This window comes from Pleurodeles waltl, chromosome 7 (assembly GCF_031143425.1).
Source record: "Pleurodeles waltl isolate 20211129_DDA chromosome 7, aPleWal1.hap1.20221129, whole genome shotgun sequence".
Taxonomy (NCBI): Eukaryota; Metazoa; Chordata; class Amphibia; order Caudata; family Salamandridae; genus Pleurodeles; species Pleurodeles waltl.
In genome coordinates, this window is record NC_090446.1 from 593,358,986 (window position 1) to 593,380,661 (window position 21,676).

General features: G+C 44.9%; 1 protein-coding gene across 1 annotated transcript in view; it reads right to left on the bottom strand.

The window, feature by feature from the left end:
* Window positions 1-979: 979 nt before the first annotated feature.
* The window catches only part of LOC138247285 (oocyte-specific histone RNA stem-loop-binding protein 2-like), a 59,596-nt gene continuing 38,899 nt past the window's right edge, over window positions 980-21,676 (bottom strand). The window contains exons 5-8 of the mRNA XM_069202000.1: window positions 15,295-15,405; window positions 10,365-10,502; window positions 9,881-9,980; window positions 980-2,003 (exon numbers count right to left, since the gene is read on the bottom strand). Coding sequence (XP_069058101.1) covers window positions 1,896-2,003; window positions 9,881-9,980; window positions 10,365-10,502; window positions 15,295-15,405 — 457 coding nt within the window. The 3' untranslated portion in view covers window positions 980-1,895. The remainder of the gene's footprint in view (window positions 2,004-9,880; window positions 9,981-10,364; window positions 10,503-15,294; window positions 15,406-21,676) is intronic.

Below are 21,676 nucleotides of genomic sequence, written 5' to 3' on the forward strand. Positions count from 1 at the left end.
GAACCTTTTATAATGTAGTCACAACCCTTCTCAGGAAATGGATTTTTCTCATTTGCATGGCCCCCAGGCAAATTAAATGCATTTTGTTTCTACTCCCTTTAGAGAAGCATGCACACCGGAGGGGGTGCTTGTCTGCAGCTTTCCCCTACACAGGAGCTACTTTATCCTGTACAACCAGATGGAAAGGAGACAGCTCAAGTCTGGGAGGAAAGGTAGGAGAGTGAAACAGAAGAAGGGTTTTTATCTTCATATGCGAGCTTTAGCTTTAAATACAAGTCTGAAAGTCCTGTCCGAAGACAGCATACCTGCGCATTTTGCATGTTTATTACCGTCTTTCAGATTAGGCAATGCATTTAGGGTACTTTCATCAGGAAAAAAAACTTTAGCTTTTTGGCAAACAGTCCTCAACAGTTCGTGCACTAGTTACTGTAAACAAAGTGCCGCAAGAAAGACTGCGTCTGCTACTGTGATCAGAGTTTACAAGTATGGTAGCTATTTTTGTCTGCCGCAAGTGACTTAAATACTACAAAGTAATTCCCCTATTTGATAGATCAGTGACATCCATAGAGCCATTTTATATTTATAACAAATCTAAAAAAGATTCCTGGAAAAAATTAAATTACTCACTCTGATTTAGAGTAAGAAGCCTGCTGCAGGGCAGTGAAAAACATGGGCTACAAATCAGTTTGCCACAACCATTACTGCACAAGCTCTAGATCTGAAGATCTTTAAGAAAAAAAACAAAATCAAATCGCCAGTAGCTTTACCATGTCTAGGCAGAGCATAGAAGTATACTAGGGTGCAATGGCACTTTTGCAAGAGATGCAATGAATGCTGTCCCATCGGACCTTCAAACCACTTTTTGCCACGGGTGAGGCAAATCTCCTCGACCCGTTAATAAGTGATCCAAGCACAATGGGAAGGCCAATACAGACCTATATCCAGACACTAACTCTGCCCCACGAAGAACACAACCCAATTCTGAGAAATAAGCTCCTTTATTTACATTTTTGTAATTAGAGGCACAATCCTACACAAACATAAGGAAAGAGTAGAAAACAATAAAAAAAGACAAACCGAGAAATGTTCAAATCTATTACATGACAGCTGGAACAAAGCTGCAGCCTGTAAGACCCACCTTTCCTGAGGCATGGAAGAGTTGAGGATGACATGATCTCAAGTATATGCTTGCTCCTTTAATGTGGGTTGTGCACATCATGGAGTATGTCGATAGATACGAGGATTTAGCTACAGAGCCCACCCATCAAAAGAACCATTCTTTCCTGGAAGGAGAAAGACCAGTTACTCAGTGCCAAAAGCAACGAGTGAACATGCAGTCGAGCAGCAAGTGTGGGGTGCAGGTGAGGACCAAAGCTTTAAAGACATTCCTGGACAATGCATGGTGTTCTGGTGGAGCAAGAAAAGGTAGACATTTAAACAGATAGCTCAAGATAGCTTTTGCAGTCAGGGTAGTCTTCACTTCAGAGCAAGAAACTGTTCATTAGAGGACTGTCTGATTAAACACATAGGCCCCACTTTAACAGTCAGTTGATTGTCTCAAACTGGTAAAACAGCGCATCAATGTTACTGCTGCAGAAGTGCATTCCAGATGGAATGTGATCGCTATCGAAGCACCAAGAACTAAATCAATTAGGTGTGGGTACTTCATACCAGGGACGAAGTGCATAAATGCGGCCCTTTGTAGAACATCTGTACTGCACTGGAAAACAAGACACTGCTGAAGTTTGTGGTGGGATCAGGAATTGAACCACATTTGGTAGAAAATATTGTTCACTGAAAGCGCCAAACATCAGTATAGATGACGTTAGTGCATGTTCCATGGCTTATTTTCAAGTCACATGGGAGGGGGTGTGGGGTGTCAATCACCCAGGCTCTCATATCCACATCCAAGGACCATTCTTGCAGCCTTCAGCTTCCTCCAGGAACTTCAACCAGTTGAAAGACGTATCCTCGGAACCCCAAAGCTGGGATGATGGGCATGTCTGCAGGATAATAGAAACAAACATTTAACTGAGCTGGTAAAATAAGGTTTTCGAAGTTCAGATTTACTACTGCCCTAGTTACATTGCAAACCTCTTTCCTCCCAGAATTCAAAAGCTCTGCAGATGGATTTAAGCATTTGCAGTCGGCTCAACAGAACTGGGTAGGAGCTGAACTTAAGTTATGTAATACATCTGATAATCTTTGTTACTGTAGGGATCATTGTGGATGTGCTCCGAATAAAGATCCCAAAAGGACTAGGAAATTACAATTCACTTAAACGTGAGTATTGCACCGAAAAAAATAACGCACCGAGGGAATGGCAACTATTGCATTAGAAGTTTTGCTGACAGCAAAGTAAAAAAAAAAAAAAAAAAAAAAAAAAAAAAAAAAAAAATGTTGCAGTGGTTTAGGTGTATTTCAAAGCATTTTTTTTTAAATAAAAAAGTATTTTAAAAACTGGTCTTGTACATAGACATTTGGGGGGGGGGGTGTAAGGCTTGACAGCCTATGTTGGTGGTTGCAGAGCTGTGGGGCTTTGATTGTAGCAATTACTACTGTACATCATCTTTCCGCCACTGGTGGCATAGCCAGACTGCAGCACTGTGCTTACCCCCTCGGACAGATACGCTGGCGTGGCAGTCTCCACTTCCCACACAGCTCCCATGCAACAACTGAGGCTGGGTCATGCAGATGACAGTATAAAAGACATAGGAGACATGAGCTGGCAAGGCCCTGCACCCCTTCTACCTTTGAATGGAGGTGGGGATTAGAAGCTGCATGGCAGTTGGGTCTAGAGGTGGAGGTCCGGGCACTAAGCAGTGGCTTCCCACACAAGTGAGGCAGCATAGATTGTGGCTAGACGCGGGAGCTGACAGGGACTGAAAGACCGTACACCCGGTCAGCAGTGACATAGAATGGGACCAGGGCTGCTGTTGGCTACCTACACACTGAACACAGGACCACGGGCAGATGCCAAAGTATCTGCAGACCTGAAGGTCAGGCCCTGCACCCTTGAAGATCTGAGGTAGCAGGGCCACCTGGGAATATGGGCAGCTCCAGGTGGCGATTTTCCCTTTTTTCTCTGCAGCAGAGGGGACTGTGGATTGGACCCATAATTAGGGGCCAATTGTTACCTGAGCCTTGAACCAAAGAGGTGCAGACTGGAGCCTGCTGTGGAGCTTGAAAGTATCCATGGCCCCCAAAAGAAGGTGCTCCTGGGACTTTTTTTTTGGGGGGGGGGGGGGGGGTTGGATGGGAGGGGGTTACACTTCCCTCTCCTACCACTGTGCTCCTGAACAGAAGTGAGGAACAGCAGAAGGCCTGGCCAGCGAATGAGAGCTACCCCAAGCAATCAATGAGGGACACACCCTGTAACTGGATCTTGTCCCCGAAGGGCTGCTGGCACTTGCAAAGAAGTATGAGAGCCACCCTGCCTGCTGAAGCTGAGCTTTTGTGGGGTGGGTGGCGGGTGGGTGATTGGTAGGTTGGTGGGAACTGGGGTCAAAGTCTGGGGCTAAGGAATGAAAAGTCCTCACAGCTGGAGACCCAAGTTTTAGCTGACTCACTTCTAGTGGTGAGCCTCCTTCGGGCAAGCCCTTTTTGTAACAAGAGCAACAATGCCACGCCAAACTTAGGAAAGGTGGTGGACTGTGGTGCCTTGGCCTACTCATTTGACACCAATGAAAAAGCCCAAATAAGAACACTTTCATTTAAGGATCCACTTCTCCTGGCTCCAATTGATGGAGTGCGGTTGTGGTGGGGGTGGGTGCTGGTAGGAGGGAAGGCAGAAAACTCGATCATAGCTCAAACTATGGTTCTAATCTGACCTGTGAGCCACAATAGTATCTAGTCTGGGGTGGGAGATGAAGGTGCGTTCAGGTTCAGATCACCCTCAAGCTACTTATTAAGGCTGTTAATACCCAGAGAGTTCACTCAGCCAAGTTTAAATGGCTGAAGATACTTCCAATTATGAAGTGTAGGGCCGGGGGTGGGGGGTTGTTTAAATGTTCTGTTTAATTCCAGCCCAGTGATTGCATACTTGGTATGACACTATACACACGAGACAAGAAACCAGATTACAGAGTAATCTCATTGACTGTAAGATGCCTCAAAGAAGTTCAAACAAGGGGCTGCGCTCCAGTGTGTATTTAAAAAAAAAAAAAAAAAAAAAAACGAAACGAGTCAGTATTTTACTTTAAGATGTGCACTTTTGGGCAGACATTCAGCTCATTGGGAGGCATAGATGTACCAATGTGTTCCACTCTGGTTCCACTAACGGCTCTTGTAGGACAGCCATTCTACTCCTTACATCCTTCCTTCTGGAGGTAGCGGAGATCCACCATGGGACAGTTGGTAATATCTGGGCTAATGGCTGGTATACCGTGGACTATCACTATGGTCTACGTGCACCCACATTAACTGAAGACTCACCCCGGGCTTTTATCAACCTACTCAAGGTGCCTCTAGGATGGGTGTCTGTTGGACTAACCCTGATAAACCTGGACCAGGACTACACTGGATCCCCTACTCATGTGAGGATCACAACCCTCCAAGGGGGTATCTTCATTGGATTCAGTGATGTCTGGCAAGTGAACAACCAAATGATGGTATGAATAGAATGTAAATCCTTCACCTCTCAGTACACACTTGACTATTTCTTTGCAACAGTTAAGACTATTGGTGACATCCGAATCTTACAGAGATGCCTCTATGACCAATTTCCATTAGGACACTGAGCCCATCCCTACAGAGGTAGAATTCCTGAAAGAAAAATGTAAGCTATTCTGAATTAATAAAATTGGTCTCCTCTGAGATCATACTTTGGGAATCAAGGCTGTGACAAGGGATGGGATGATAATATACATGCCTAAACAAAAAAATAAAAAAAAGAAAACCACAGAGGAGATCACCTCAGTAGAGAAGTAGATTGCCTTGCTACAGTTGCAATCTGCGATGTCCCTTTTGGAAAATACCCCCTCTCAGATACAGACTGAAAGAAACCCTGAAGGCTAAGGTGCTAGAGTCTGCAAAAATGGCCTGGATTGCATCTCAGCTTAGGATAAATGAGACAGGATGAGAACAGCAAACAACTCTACTGACTTGTAAATAGGGATGCAGAAACCAGATTCATCTATTTTCAAGCCCCACATCTTGGGCTGCACGCCAACCCTCAAGACATTGCAAACACCTGTTACTGCAAAACCCTACATTTCAGGTAAAAACTGCATTAGATAAAAGTGGATAAGCCTATAATACAAGACTTACCTACAGTTAAGTAAAAAAAAATATTAGGATTAGAAGGCACTAGGTGTTGAAGCAGATATGCTAATTAGAAAATTATTAATGATGTGTGTGTTAAATAATGAAAAGCTGCAGAGAAACCAATCTTAGAAAAATAATGTGCACGTTTGAAAATATGCCCTCGGGGCATGGCAGACAATTTTGTACTAATATAACTGAAACTGTGAAATATCAAATATATAAGAATAATGTAGTAATATGTCATAATGAGAAGTATAACCTATGTTTTACATTAACTCGCAGTGCTAACTTAGCTGAAATAACTGGGCTGATTTTAGAATTCTCACTTAGATAGATCTTTTCCAAATTACTGTTTTCTCTAAATTGTTTTTGCAAGAAGCCCCACATGCTGATGCTAATCTTGGTTAGGTAGGCTGTTAGGGATGACGTTGACAGTGACAAATGACTGACAAGCTATTTGCTGAAATCTGATGTTAATGCTGGTATTATTTTAGCGTCTATGTGCATGTACTCATATGTTTTCTTCAAATTATGTTATGATGTTTTTCATTAACAAATTGAATAAAGATTGATCTAACATGATTTAGTATTGTAAGCAATAGGGAAATAAATTGTAACTTTACCAAGTTGGTTATAAGTAAATTCATAATCCTGGGAAGCTACCAACAGACTGCTTCCTACATACTTATTTGTCTAATTAACATGGAGGTTAAACAACTACCTACAGTGTTGTGAACAGACTAAAGTTACAATGTCCCTTATTCAATGGGATCAAGCCAGCTTTATGCTAGGTAAGGCGATAAAACATTGAATCCGGCAGCTGCAAGCTCCGCTGGCCCATATGGAAAGGGTCCAAGAGGCAACAGTGCTTTTAGATTTTAAAAAGCACAGGACTGTGGATTGGTCCTTGCTCCACAGTGCGTTGGTGATTAACTTAAGCCATCTTTAAAGCATATATGAAGTTACTTTATACAGCGCCATGGGCATGGTATATTTATCAGAATCTGTTCTGATACAGAGGGGCACAAGACAGGGCTGTCCACACCTTGTTTGCCCTAGTTATAGCCCCCTTGGTGAATGGCAAGCTGCACCAATCTGGGGCATTAAATGGCCTGGAGGAATCAAAGAACATACTGCACTCTACACAGCCATTCTACTATACATGCCCCTATAACATTCCACTGCATGCTTCTGCACCTGCTGAACTCAATGGGGATGATTCAGGCCTTAAAATGAATATGGGGAAATCTATGCTAGCTCTGCTAAGGGGTCAACCGAGTTACTGGTGTAGCACTCATGACATGAGAACCTCATTAAATTACCTGGGCATGCATCTCTCAAGATCTACAGTTTTATTAGGATGTAAATATTGTCCCTCCATTACAAAATGCTAAAGTGCATATGACTATGTGGAGCAAGCTTCCAGTGTACTACAGGGAGAAGTGCACTGTTTAAAATGATAGCCTTACCCCATATATAGGTCCTGCAAAATAATCCCTATGCACTCCGTTTCTTGTCACATTACAATCAATAAGCTATCTATGGATGGTGGGCCCCAGTGGGTTGCATTTACCAAGTGTGTGCCGTCCCCTTATGTTGGCGGCCTGGCTTTTGCAGACAGCAAGTTGGGCGGCTCAACTACTTCTGGTGAATGACTGGCTCTTTGCTACCAGGGACAGGTCCCAGTAGAATTTGAAATACATTCTAGGTACACTAAACTTACATTGAATTAAGTTATCACAAATGTATGCCAGAAGTTAACCCTGGCTATACCGCCAATCTCTAAAATAGCACTGGAGTGCTGGCACCAGGCCCAAAAAATGCTGGTCGCCATGGGTTAGTAAAGAAACCTTGTGGTATGGTTAATGGCTCTCAGCAGCTGAAAGGTTTCCATACATGGGATACCACAGGGAGCTAGTCATACCAAAATATTTGGGTTGTTCACTGAAGTATGGACAAATCGCAGTTCTATAGATGCCTACAAACCAGACATGCCTTAGATGAATAGAAGGCCAAACACACATCAGTCCCAAACTTCATCATATTAGAGGCCAAGCTAGTCCTTGAAAATTCAGAGGAAAGTAAATCTAGATTATATAGTGCAATAGTAATGAACATGCCCAATCCTTTACAAACACTAAAGAAAAAAATGGGCGCGTGTTTTAGGCAATAATGAGGAAGAGGATCAGGCGGGAGCCAAAATGTCAGCTAGACAAATAGTGATATCTGCCCACCTACACCTTATTCAAGTTTTTCCAATAAACCCACATCTGCAGGGGTACATAAAACAGTAAGGAGACCTTAGGTGTACAATGGATGGGGCACCTTTTCTCATAAGGTGTGGGATTTCCCATTGATTCAACCCAATTGTAGTAGAGTCCATAAGATACTGGAGCAAGTGACCAGAATACTTCCAATGAGGGATCTCTAGGTAGCATTAATGGGATGACGTACAAGCAAAGGTTTCTAGGCCTAGTACTGGACAAAAGGGACATAGCCCGCCAACGGTGAAAGATGGCTGTCCCATCTCATTAATGATTGGCTTAAGGATATGGACATCTGAGCTGTTGCAAAGACGACTCTAAAGGAAGGGGCTGGGCTAGGAAACGTGGCAAGATAATTTGGAGGGCCGGGGCGTAATGGGCCATTTTCAGCAAATACATCCTAATGCTGTAGCAAAGATGCTTACAATGTAAAGTATCCCTGTATGCCCTCAGCATGGCGATTGTGTTGGATTTGGGTAGGAGTGGGGAGATTAGCTGCCATATTAGTTTATTGAACATATGCCAATTATGTGCACATTGCATGTGTGCTGCAATATTTTAAATAGTTTCTTATTTAGTTTTTCCATCGGACAGCTTTAGCAATGTTAAAACTAAGACATAACAAAGTTAGTGGAAAAGCCTCTGAAATCACAGCAAAGCAGCTTGGGGAGGGACGTTTTCCACCTCTACATGAAATTGCTGCATGCTGCTGCATCATGCAGGTTAACCAACATGAAACTGCCAAACGCCATGAATGCAAGCATAGTCTCACCATGCCAAGAAATGACCCGCCATATCGTGAATCAGTTGCAGACTACTGGGCTTGCGTGATGCAGGTTACTCATGGCTATACATTTAAGTGACAAAACATTGCAAACATCTTCTCTGGCATCCTTGGTGTATATAAGCAGGAGAGACTTCCAATGCAGAAAAGAGGCTGAATGAACAGTTTGGTAAGAACTTGATCCACATTGATGGATTAAGGACAGACTGCCTCACAAATGCAATGTTTGCAGAGGAGAAAACATTGAAATAACCAGGGAATGTAAGTGGACCAATCAATTGGATGTTTACCTACATGGACTAGAGGAAGCACAGCTTGGCTATAAAGTCGTAGAACTGTCCCTAATAGAGTCTTCTCTTCCCTTTGCTCTTCTCTCTAGCACTACTTTGGAAGCCAGTGTTCCTACATCTCAAAAGATCTAACCAAAACCAAATTACACCACACATGGTTAGAATCTCCACTGCTCCTACGGAACACTACCTTAATATGAAGGGATTATATTTTGGGTAAGATGCATTGTCCTGTGATACATAGGTCACCATCATTAACTTTCATATACAAATAAAGATTTAAAGGTTTAGCAACAACAAGCTCAAAAACACTGAAGTATAGTTTAAAATGTAGGCCAAATCCAAAAGGTGAGGTGCCTATGAAAGACTTAACTTGCACTCAATTTGTGGTAGAAATAGAAATCTAAACAAATTCCTTCTAGTGCCTTTAAACTAATATTGAACAAGACAGAAGAGAAAGGATAAAGACCAGACCAATGGGAAAAGACCGAGTAGACTATTTAAATATTTACACATACTAGCATGTAAAAACCTAAAGCAAACAAACCTTACCTTCATGTGAACAGCCATATAGCTGTAACGAAATGCACACAGCTTATGGTGGGCAAGTAAAGAATTAAATGGCTCCTTTGAATAATCTTCCTTTTAAAACAGGATTGTTGGTTGTTCAGCTTATTTATTTATTTTAAATTTGCTAGATCTAACAACTGGTGGCTTGATTTACGTTTTGTGCATGTAGAGGTCCAAATGGCTAAGCAAGTCCACAATTAAGAGAAATAACTGAATTTGAGAAAATTTAATTTTGATAAAAAGGCAGATTACCATGGGCTCATGCAAGCAAATGATACTACAGTGGGCTCATGCAACCAAATTAGTTGCCTACTTGCTTATTTCATGCAATTTCTCACCACTGCCAATTAATGCCTTTGATAGTCCATCCCTAAGTCGATAGTGAGCCACACTATTGGTCCCAAAGAATTTCCGTGAGTGGCTAGGGTTTTGGTAGGCAGTGGTGAGGGGAGAAGAAGCCATGAGGAAGGCAGGAGAAAGTTTCAGACAACCTCCCAGGACCCTTGCAACTTGGAAAATGAGCTGTAAGGGGAGTGCCTACATGCACTTCCCTTAGTGCCAATCTCTGCACGATCCATATTTAGATACCAATCTCCCACTCGGCCCATGGTTTAGTTTATTCTGCCACCTTAACCGTAAGGTGATTATCAGTTTTATCCTGTTCACCAGTGCCCAGCTCTCTGGTTCCCCAAACTAGGTGAACAAACCTGCTTCTCTATGGAATCTGCCAGGACATCTTCAAAGGCCTTGAAGCTTCCCAGACATTCCTCCAACTGCCTCTTTGAGTGGTCGTCTATTGGCGCCTCACTGCAAAAGTGGAAAGAAAAGTCAAAGTGTGTGAGGAGCATGAAACATTCAAGCAGACCATTACCAACAGCTAGCACTCAGACTACAGCCACGCATCCAAGGAGGATGGAATTCTAGACAAAGGAAAATCATGACAGCTCCCCCTGCCCAGCAGGAGGGGGAAATGAGAAGTCTAGACTCGATCACTAAATCATGGTCTAGGGGAGGGGCTAGAGGAATCAGCAGGGAGGAAAGCTGGACACCAGAAACACCTATGTGGCTTGCAAGGGGCAAATAAAGGATCAGACCTGCATTGTGCATAACATGCAGCAAAGGGCGGGTACTCACATCTATAGAGGGCAGAGTTCAGATCACCAGGGCATGGATGCCCGATAGAGGACTTACAGTGCAGAAGGTTCAGCAGGAGTATCCCACGTGTGCAAGGCCCGCCTCCAGAGCTTGATCTGTGTGTCCCAGGATCTCCGGCTGTACTTGCGGTACTTGTTGGGGCTCTTTGGGTGGATTCCTGGCTTCCTCTGGGCCCTGGGTTTAAACATGCAAAGGTGAGAGGCCTTCCGCTGGCAATGACTCACTTGCCTGACTGGGAGCCAGTTCTCAAAACCCAATATACATTGCTGCTCAATAGTATGTATAAAGCAACACAAACTATGGTGTAACAGATGAATTCAAGAGCAATAACTAGTCAACAATCAAACCTTCAATTTTCACTGGAAAATTAATTTAAATTCCACATAAATTCAATGATCAAGTCTACCTATGCATACAGCTACACTGTGTGGTTATTAGTCTCCGATATAAAACAGTAGTACACACAATACTGGTGTTTTGTCTCGGAGATTAATAACCATAGTGTAGCTGAGGCACAGGAAAGCTAAATTCAATTTATGTGGAATTAAATTAGTTTTCCAATGAAAATTGAGGGTGTCATTGTTGATTTCAGTTATTGCCCTTGAATTTATTCCTACTTTATACCATAATTGTGTTGCTTTGTGGTGCCCAGGTTTACGTGGGGTGAGAAAGACAACCCCCCCCTCTCTCCTGGTTCTTACAGCAATAACTAAGCAGAGAATATTAGCCAGCCTTGAAGTATAGGGGAGGAAAAGAGGGACTAAAGTTATAAGCGCATAAGGGTATAGCACTGAAGATAAGTCTGTATAACAAATGTTATAAGGAGACAAGAACTTCAGTTTTCACAGAAATAAGATTAACAATAAAATGTCTAAGAGTATGACTAACAGTTGGTGCTCGCGCTGCAAGCCTTCTATTAGAGGTCTCAATCCCAAGTACATCCATTGTTATGCTCTAAAATAAAGTTTTTAAAAACAATTTTTATACAGAACCAAAGTTCTGCACAACCCTTGCACATTGCTGTCTCAAAATTTAAGCAGCATAGAAAGACTAATGTGCAGCCACTAGCAGCAGCCTGACTAGTCACACGACCAACTGTTCTGGATAATTAATTTAGGACCAAAACTCCAAACATCTGCCAAAGACATTCTTCAACTCCCTAAGAAATGAAAGCCACAACAAGGCCAGAGGCCACAATCCGACCCATGCTCCCCAGACATAGGTGTTTTGCCAGTGGGGCAAGTATTGGCTGCAGAGATTGGGGGCTTAATATAGCAGTGCAGGGCCTGCAAACCTGATATTCAAGGTTGCGGGTGGAATTGTTCCTGCCTTATTGTAACAACTCCTGTAAGGAAGGCTATGGCTCCACAAATCAGTTACAATGCATGACACTTTCAACGCATACTTTTACCACAGATTTTTACAATGAGTTTACAATGTAGTATTTTACAATGGATTGCAAAAACTAATTATATATAAGTATATGTACAAAAACGTGTAGGGATATTTCTGTACATATATAGATACATAGGCCCTCATTACAACCCTGGCGGTCGGTGGAGAGTTGGCTGTAATACCGCCAACAGGCCGGCGGGAAAAAAAAAATGGCATTACAAGCATGGCGGTGGCCGCCATGCTAAACCGCCATTTCTCCACTCCGACCGCCAGGGTGGTAACTACCACTGGGCTGGAGACTTTGGTCTCTAGACCAGCAGCTGTCAACATCGCTGGCGGCATCACAACCCTGCATACCGCCATGGATTTCGTGGGGTTTTGTACCATGACGAAATCCATGGCGGTAGGCACTATCAGTGCCAGGGAATTCCTTCCCTGGAACTGATAAGGGTCTCCCCCACCCCAGAGTCCTCCCCCCACACCCCAACCCCCCTCCCAACATAGACACCCCCCCTACACGCACACAGACACTACCACCACACATACTAAAACATTCCAACAGTCATACACGCACACATACAGACAGACACGCACACATTTCCAAACACAACCCGCCCCACTTGCATACATGCACTCACACACACCCTACACACACAACACTACCCATCCCCCTCCCCTAATGGACGATCACCTTACCTGTTCCGGTGATCCTCTGGGAGTGGATGGGATCCATGGGGGCTGCTCTGCCGCCAGAACCCGGTCACCAGAACACCGCCACGCCGAATCATGGTACGTGATTCAGTGGGTGGCGTCCTGATGATGTGGCAGTGGAGCAGCCCCCACTTCCCTGCTGACCGCCAGTATGGCTGCTGGCCACTCTTCGTCCGAAAAAGGACAGAGGGCTGCCAGCAGTCATAATACACTTCGCAGAAAACCGCCTGCACTTGCAGTCTTCAGCACGGCGGTACCTTGGCGGTCTTTAAAAAAAAAAAAGACCGATGAGGTCGAAATGAGGGCCATAATAATCTATACCCACACTAATATATACATCCCCATAGAATTCCTTTTGAAGGGAATCCCCAAACTAAGCTTAGTTGGAGGGAAGCCCCTTAACTCCCCTCCTTTTTATACGTACATGAACCTTAAAAGCCCTCCCATCCCTTATATCTACCCACCCTAAACCACCTCCTACCTTCTTTACCTCTACCTGCCACTGGACCATAGAAATGGTATTACTTCCACTCCCTCTGAAGCCTAGAAACTCGTCTCTCCCTATATCCATCCTTGAACCATTAAAACCCTTTCCTCTACCCAACCTTGAACCCTTAAAACCCCATCCCTTAACCCTGCCTTTAGGTGACAAAAGAATGTCAAAAATACTTACATACATTGTAAGGTGTTCATTAAGGCCCCTGTTGTACTTACCTGTATTGTAAAAAAGGTACAAAAGGTGACTTACAATGCCATGTTTGCCATTATGGACACTATACAGAAAACCACTTCTGGAGACCCTCCCTCCACTCATCCTTCCAGCCAAAAACACCTCACATTCATTAGCTATAGATGACGTATATCCCTTGTGGCTCGTAGCCAACTCAAAAGCACTTACGTTGATAAAGAATGGTCCTATTTTGTTAATCATTAGAGAAAGAAAAACGCCTAGAGGAACATTCTGAACTTTGAGTGCAGAGAATGTAGACCCCAGTCATATACACACATTTAATATATTAAGCATGTTTTTACCGCACTTTGAAAAAGTGGATATTAATCCTATGTACATTCGTGGAGTAAGAACAGTGTCCAAATTGGCTACAAAATACCCGGACATTTCTCCAAAGATAATGAGTTTAAATAACTAGGTGGGAACTGAAAAAAGAAAATTAAAAAGGCCAAGGCTTCAGCCAACTCAAAACAGAAACAATAGTTTCCTGCTATAAAAAAAAAAACAAAAAAAAAAAAAAAAAAAAAACGTTACACTGAAGCCCCTGCTCACAAACGTATGTGTTTAGGAAGGCATCAAAGACCACTTCTGCTGCTTCTTTGGTTAGATCCAGCCCTTCTTGAATTTCAATAATAAATAGTAATTTACAAGTACATAGACTGCAACAGTTTTTGGTTTTGAGTAGATGCACCTGCTGTGGGAATGGGTTTCAAACTCGGGCTTCTGAAGTTTTAACAAGCACATGCTGACATACGTGCAACAATCACTTTGGATTTAATTTAAGTTAATTCCAAAACGGGCACATGCTGGCTGCCATGTTACAATGGTTTTAAATCCATTTTAAAAAGGCTGACCACTTTTACAGTAGGAGGCGGTGGTAAGTGCCCAAGGTGGCTGAGTCAGGTAAATGGTCCTGAGACGGGGGACCTAAAGGATGCCGGAGCAGAGAGGGAGTAGTCCCTAATGCACTGCAAAGCAAGGTCAACATCAATGGGAGAATACAACTATTCCAATCAAAACACACTGAAAACAAAATGCTTGTGGGGACAAAACAGGGAGGAAAGCTAACCAATCAAGTGCAAAGTACTGAGACAGACTAGAAAGCCTCTGTATCATGTGCAAGAGGCAGACACAAAGCTCTCTGTATAGGAAACAGGCCCGTTTTCGAACAGACAGTCTAAGCAAGACTCAAACTCTAACAATGAGACATTTGCCACTCGCTAGTTGAATATGGCTCGGTGCCCTTTAATACCTAGAAACCAACACCGCTTATGTAGTCACAAGACCCATGCTTCATCCAGTGATGGCATGCTTACCATCATTCCTCCTGGTTAACACCGAGGTGGTTCTTTCAATATTCGGATAAACAAAAAGAAGAACCTTGAAAAATGCACTTGAAGCACTGAACACATTTGATCTTAATTCTTCCATGTCAGTATGCTAGCGGTCCTTGATGCCTTTAGCCTGAGATCCTAATGATCAACTCCATGTAGCCCACGTCAGCCAGAAATCTGTCTCCTATAACACAGCGGTGCTTTGAAATGCCATGGTGCCCACATTCACAAAATCCAGCTGCTGAGATTCCCACCTTATTACAATGTGAGCCCACCTTATAACAGGTATTCTACCCTGCCCCCGTGCAAAACTGACGCTGGCTATCCCGTCACCATGAATGTGTGAACCAAAACAAAACAGAAACCACATTAAATGATCATAGCCAAGCAAGTATTATTGAAAATATGAGATCATTAAATACGGACCCTCTTGTCTTTCAGCAGGAGAAAGAAAGCTGGCAGATTTGTGCTTTGGCTCTCAATCCAGCATCCTTGTCAAAAGAACCCTTACTCCTGTAGGTTAGACTGCAGGATAGCAGTGAGGCTTGCTGCAGTTAAGATAGTGAAAAAGACTGAACAAAGGTCAGTGTTGTCCTTCCTGCGCACGTCACAAGCTGTGCAAGTTAAAGGATGCTCTTATGGGAACCTAGAGCTAACCAGGGTCTGGAAACAAGTGCAGACTCTTGAGACGTAACAATGGGATTGGGACCGGCATGTATAACATCAGGTGCAACATCTGCAGACCAAATGCTACAATATGATATCGAGAGTTTACAGGAGGAAGAATAGTCCTCACCTGGGGACCTGCTGCAGATAGCGGAGATATTCAATGGTGTTTTTACCATAATCTATCTGTTTCTGACGTCTTCTTAGTGTTGCCTCATCGGTCTCGTACTTGGATGGGTCTCTATAAACAGCAAAGGTAAACATCAAGACTAGACAAAACGTAAGTAACCCACACAGCTCAGGCTTTGAAGACACCAGTCATTTGAACTGCATACAAGGGGTTCTTAACCAGAAAAAGAGGACTCGTGGGTCAGATCTGTTACAATCAAAAAGGGGTAACACCATTATGTTCCCACAACATGTACAGTTTGATAACATTTTCTTATAGGATGTGGCAAAGTGGGTATTTCAACGAGGGCAATCCAAAATTACCGAATCTGAATGAAGGCAATTTTCCTTACTTTTTACTTAAAGTTAACATTGCTGGAAAATAGTTAGGAGACAGACCACAAAAACAGAACTCGCAGAATGGGTTTCTTAAGAAGGGTCCAAAAACTTCCTGTTCCTTCTGAAGATTTATCTGGACAGTGTTTCCAATGTACCACAGGGACGGCCAATGTTAATCGGTTCTTCAGCTGCTGTGTGTTCTCAATTATGGATTTGCTGCACGTGCCCCATTATCTTTTACATGCTGCACAAGCATAATTTATAGATCAAGAAAAAAATTGTTCCAGTTCAAATGGATCAACAGTTACTAAAATGCAGTGATTCTTGTTGTGCAGTGCAAGGCACTTTGTAAAGGGTGACTGTTGACCCTTTCAGTTGCATATTGCTATATTTATGTGTTACACTAGTAAGGGCAAACATTTGTTTAGTGGTAATGTGTGAAGCTAAAATGAATGAACTGATGCTATCACAAATGTTGCTGCGTCATGCTGAATAATTTGCATTTTCTTGTTGATTTAGTAAGACCTGCTGCATATTTTGGCCCTCCCTTGCCGCATAATACCAGCGGCACTGTCTATAGGTGTGACCATATTACTGACCTTTATATTTGCAAGACCGTCACTTGTGGACTGAGCATTTGGTCCAAGTAAGACATTCTTCGCAACGCACACGTGCAAACTTCTAGAAAGAACCCACATGTTGAGCGCTCTTCAGAAATTCATTCATGCCCCCTTGGCCGGAAAACTAATTTAAGCCCTGGAAGATTTTCTTTTAAGGATTACTGCAAATTGCTTGTAAAAGGACTATTGTAGAGAGTGACAACTTGCGCAATTTAAAGCTTGGCTGATACTCTTTGTGAAGCTTGTCTTAGGAAGAATCGGACTGATTTGTAATGAAAAACGAGCAGCATTACCACGAGAACCATCTCCACAAAAGAGAATGGTTAATCTAATGTACTAATTAGTACTGCTCTTATACTTTTCAACCTCATATCAGGTTGGATTTTAACTAGTTGATAGCAAACACGGTCACAAAATTTTACAGAAGGACAATGTCTTATGGCAGCTTGAGATGGCATTTAACCAAAATAGGGCTGTAGGAGGCTGGCCTGGTTTGTAGTGGGTACCTTGGGTACTTACACCTTATTCCACGTCCAGTTATCCCTTATTAGCGAAATGTAGTAGTGTTCTAGCAGCTTAGGCTTAGCTTAGGTAGCTGTAGCAGAGCAGCCAAGGCTGAACTAGGAGACATGCAAAGCTCCTGCAATACAACTATAGTCACACAGTACTTATACACAATAAAAGACAATACTCAAGTGTTACCAAAAATAAGGGTACTTTATTTTAGTGACACAAGGCCAAAAATTTCTTAGAGACAATATTCCTTCTGGAGGTACGTATTACACACAATATATACACTAGACACCAAAATAAGGTAGGTAACTAGTCAGTAGTGCAACTAGACAATACCATGGAATGAAAGAAATAGGCCTAGGGGCAACAGAAACCATATACTAAGATAGTGGAATGTGAATCACAAATTCCCCCCTATGCAAGTCTAGTGTGTAGAGGGTCGCTAGGAGTGTAAGAAAACCACAAAGGTGAGTAAAATACCACAACCCGGAGCAGAGTAAAGTACTGCAAGTTTCCTCAGGACTCACTACAAATCGTGATTAGAGTTATTGCAAGAACGAAGCAAGACTGCAAGTAACAAATGATGGATTACTGGACCTGAAGTCCTGTAAAGAGAGGAGACCAAGTCCAGAAGTCGCAGAAGGTTCCAGGAAGGACAGGAGCCCCTGCCAACAGATGGTGCAAAAGAGGATTCTCCGGTTGGAAGAAGTCTGCAGAAGAGCACCAAAGAAAAAGACTGCTGGTTCCTGCGTGATGCAAAGCATGTCCCATATGGAGACGCTTGATGCAGGCAAGTTGCAGGGCTGGATTTGTCCAACACCCTTGGTTCAAGCAATCTTGCGGATTGCATCAAAACTGCGCTGCCTGGACCCAGGAGGGACCAGAGGGGCCTCAACTCTGAGGAGGCAGAGGGGGCTCCCAACACTGGAGGGAGCCCACAGATGACCAGGCAGCACCCACAGAGGTCCCAGGACACAGGGACAAAGAAGGTGCAAATTGTGGTTGCTGCAGCACTGCAAAAGAAGGTCCCACGCCACCACAGAACAACTCAGCAAGTTGAATGTCGCAGGATAGAGTGACCGGGACCAGGCTGTGCATGAAGGATTCTTGCAAATAGTGAACAGAGGCCTTATGAGGTGAAGATGATGCGGTGCACAGGGATACGGTCGCAAACAGGGAAGTCAAGCTCTTACCTCCTCCAAATTTGGACAGCTGGACCTTAGGACAGTGTGTTGAAGGGGTCCACCACCCGTGTTCCAGGGAGCATGCTTGTAGCCAGGAGAGGAGTCCCAGAGAACCGGTCATCATCTTAGAAGGTGCCTGCTGGAGCAGGTAGTGACTGTCACTCCATGGGATATTTCTTTGGTCCTTCTGGTGCAGGGTGAAGACAGGGAGTCCCCAGAGCGTGCACACCGTGGAAACTGCTGCAGTTGCTGGCTGGAGCTGAAGTTGCAGAGTCGCAGTAGCCTTTCTGGATACTTTGTTGCAGTTACAGCGGTTCCTGGAGCAGTCTGCAGTTGACCCGTGGTCAGAGGATGAAGCAGGAGTTGCAGATAATTCCTGGTGGAAACTTGCATGCCAAATCTGAAGGGGAACCCACAGGAGACCCTAAATAGCCCTGATGGGGATTGGCTACCTAACCAGGTATGCACCCATCAGGAGGGGTCTCTGACATCACCTGCTGGCACTGGCCACTAAGATGCTCCCAGAGTGTCTCCACACCTTGGAAAACAAGATGACTAATGCCAGGTACACACTGGAAGAGCTCTGGGCATCTCCCCTGGGGTGGTGATGGACAGGGGAGGGGCCACTTCCCTTTGTCCAGTTTCACGCCAGAGCAGGGACTTGGGGGTCCCTGAACCAGTGTAGACTGGCTTATGCAAGGAGGGCACCATCTGTGCCCTTCAAAGCAATTCCAGAGGCTCTGGGAGGCTACCCATTTTTAAAGGGAGAGGGTGTAACACCCTGCTCTCAGAGGAAATGCTTTGTTCTGCCTTCCTGGGATCGAGCTGCTCAGATCCCAGGAGGGCAGAACGCAGTCAGTGAGCTGGCAGCAGCTGCAGTGCAAGACTCAGAGCTGGTTTGGCAGTACTGGAGGTCCATGGTGGAGCCCCCAGGATGCATGGGATTGCACCCCACCCCCCCCCAATACCAGATTTGGAATGGGTGGGGGACAATTCCATGATCTTAGACATGTTACATGGCCATATTTGGAGTTACCATTGTGAAGCTACATATAGGTATTTACCTATATGTAGTGCATGTGTGTAATGGTATCCCCATTTGCTAGTGCAAGGGTGCCCTCACACTTCGTACGTTTGCACCTAGCCTTCAGTAAATTAAGGTTAGACATATAGGTGACTTATAAGTTACTTAAGTTCAGTGAAACTGGTTGTGAAATAGTGTGTGCACTATTTCACGCTGGCTGCAGTGGCAGTCCTGTGAAAGGGTTTGTCTGAGCTCCTTATGGGTGGCAAAAGAAATGCTGCAGCCCATAAGGATCTCCTGGAACCCCAATGCCCTGGGTACTTGGGTACCATTTACTAGGGATTTATAAGGGGGGGTCCAGTGTGCCAATTGTAATTGGTAAATTACGTCACTAAACTATAGTGACTAATTTGGAAGTGGAGAGAGCATAAGCACTGAAGTTCTGGTTAGCTGAACTTCAGTGACAGTTAAGCACTACTGACAACACGCATTAGGTCACAACCATGAGCACGGTTGTCCTGACCAGCAGGATCCCAGTGAGACAGGCAAAACATACTGACATACAGGTAGGAATTGGGGTAACATGCCAAGAAAGATGGTACTTTCCTACAAGGGCAGTCTTTAAAATAAACCCTGCCTGAGTACTCACCTGAGTATCTAGTACCCTGATTTTTAGTTGCAGACTGTAAGGAAATGCCTCCTTGGCATGGTTGCCCCCTGACTTTTTGCCTTTGCTGATGCTATGTTTACAATTGAAAGTGTGCTGAGGCCTGCTAACCAGGCCCCAGCACCAGTGTTCTTTCCCTAAAATGTACCATTGTATCCACAATTGGCACACCCTGGCATTCAGATAAGTCCCTTGTAACTGGTACTTGTAGTACCAAGGACCCTGATGCCAAGGAAGGTCTCTAAGGGCTGCAGCATGTCTTGTGCCACCCTGGAGACCTCTCACTCAGCACAGACACACTGCTTGCCAGCTTGTGTGTGCTAGTGAGGACAAAACGAGTAAGTCGACATGGCACTCCCCTCAGGGTGCCATGCCAGCCTCTCACTGCCTATGCAGTATAGGTAAGACACCCCTCTAGCAGGCCTTACAGCCCTAAGGCAGGGTGCACTATACCATAGGTGAGGGTACCAGTGCATGAGCATGGTACCCCTACAGTGTCTAAGCAAAACCTCAGACATTGTAAGTGCAGGGTAGCCATAAGAGTATATGGTCTGGGAGTCTGTCAAACACGAACTCCACAGCACCATAATGGCTACACTGAAAACTGGGAAGTTTGGTATCAAACTTCTCAGCACAATAAATGCACACTGATGCCAGTGTACATTTTATTGCAAAATACACCCCAGAGGGCACCTTAGAGGTGCCCCCTGAAACTTAACCGACTGTCTGTGTAGGCTGACTAGTTCCAGCAGCCTGCCACACCAGAGACATGTTGCTGGCCCCATGGGGAGAGTGCCTTTGTCACTCTGAGGCCAGTAACAAAGCCTGCACTGGGTGGAGATGCTAACACCTCCCCCAGGCAGGAGCTGTGACACCTGGCGGTGAGCCTCAAAGGCTCACCCCTTTGTCACAGCCCAGCAGGGCACTCCAGCTTAGTGGAGTTGCCCGCCCCCTCCGGCCACGGCCCCCACTTTTGGCGGCAAGGCTGGAGGGAACAAAGAAAGCAACAAGGAGGAGTCACTGGCCAGTCAGGACAGCCCCTAAGGTGTCCTGAGCTGAGGTGACTCTGACTTTTAGAAATCCTCCATCTTGCAGATGGAGGATTCCCCCAATAGGGTTAGGATTGTGACCCCCTCCCCTTGGGAGGAGGCACAAAGAGGGTGTACCCACCCTCAGGGCTAGTAGCCATTGGCTACTAACCCCCCAGACCTAAACACGCCCTTAAATTTAGTATTTAAGGGCTACCCTGAACCCTAGAAAATTAGATTCCTGCAACTACAAGAAGAAGGACTGCCTAGCTGAAAAACCCCTGCAGAGGAAGACCAGAAGACGACAACTGCCTTGGCTCCAGAAACTCACCGGCCTGTCTCCTGCCTTCCAAAGATCCTGCTCCAGCGACGCCTTCCAAAGGGACCAGCGACCTCGACATCCTCTGAGGACTGCCCCTGCTTCGAAAAGACAAGAAACTCCCGAGGACAGCGGACCTGCTCCAAGAAAAGCTGCAACTTTGTTTCCAGCAGCTTTAAAGAACCCTGCAAGCTCCCCGCAAGAAGCGTGAGACTTGCAACACTGCACCCGACGACCCCGACTCGGCTGGTGGCGATCCAACACCTCAGGAGGGACCCCAGGACTACTCTAAGACTGTGAGTACAAAAACCTGTCCCCCCTGAGCCCCCACAGCGCCGCCTGCAGAGGGAATCCCGAGGCTTCCCCTGACTGCGACTCTTTGAATCCTAAGTCCCGACACCTGGGAGAGACCCTGCACCCGCAGCCCCCAGGACCTGATGGACCGGACTTTCACTGGAGGAGTGACCCCCAGGAGTCCCTCTCCCTTGCCCAAGTGGAGGTTTCCCCGAGGAACCCCCCCCTTGCCTGCCAGCAGCGCTGAAGAGGTCCCTAGATCTCCCATTGACTTCCATTACAAACCCGACGCTTGTTTCTACACTGCACCCGGCCGCCCCCGCGCTGCTGAGGGTGAAATTTCTGTGTGGGCTTGT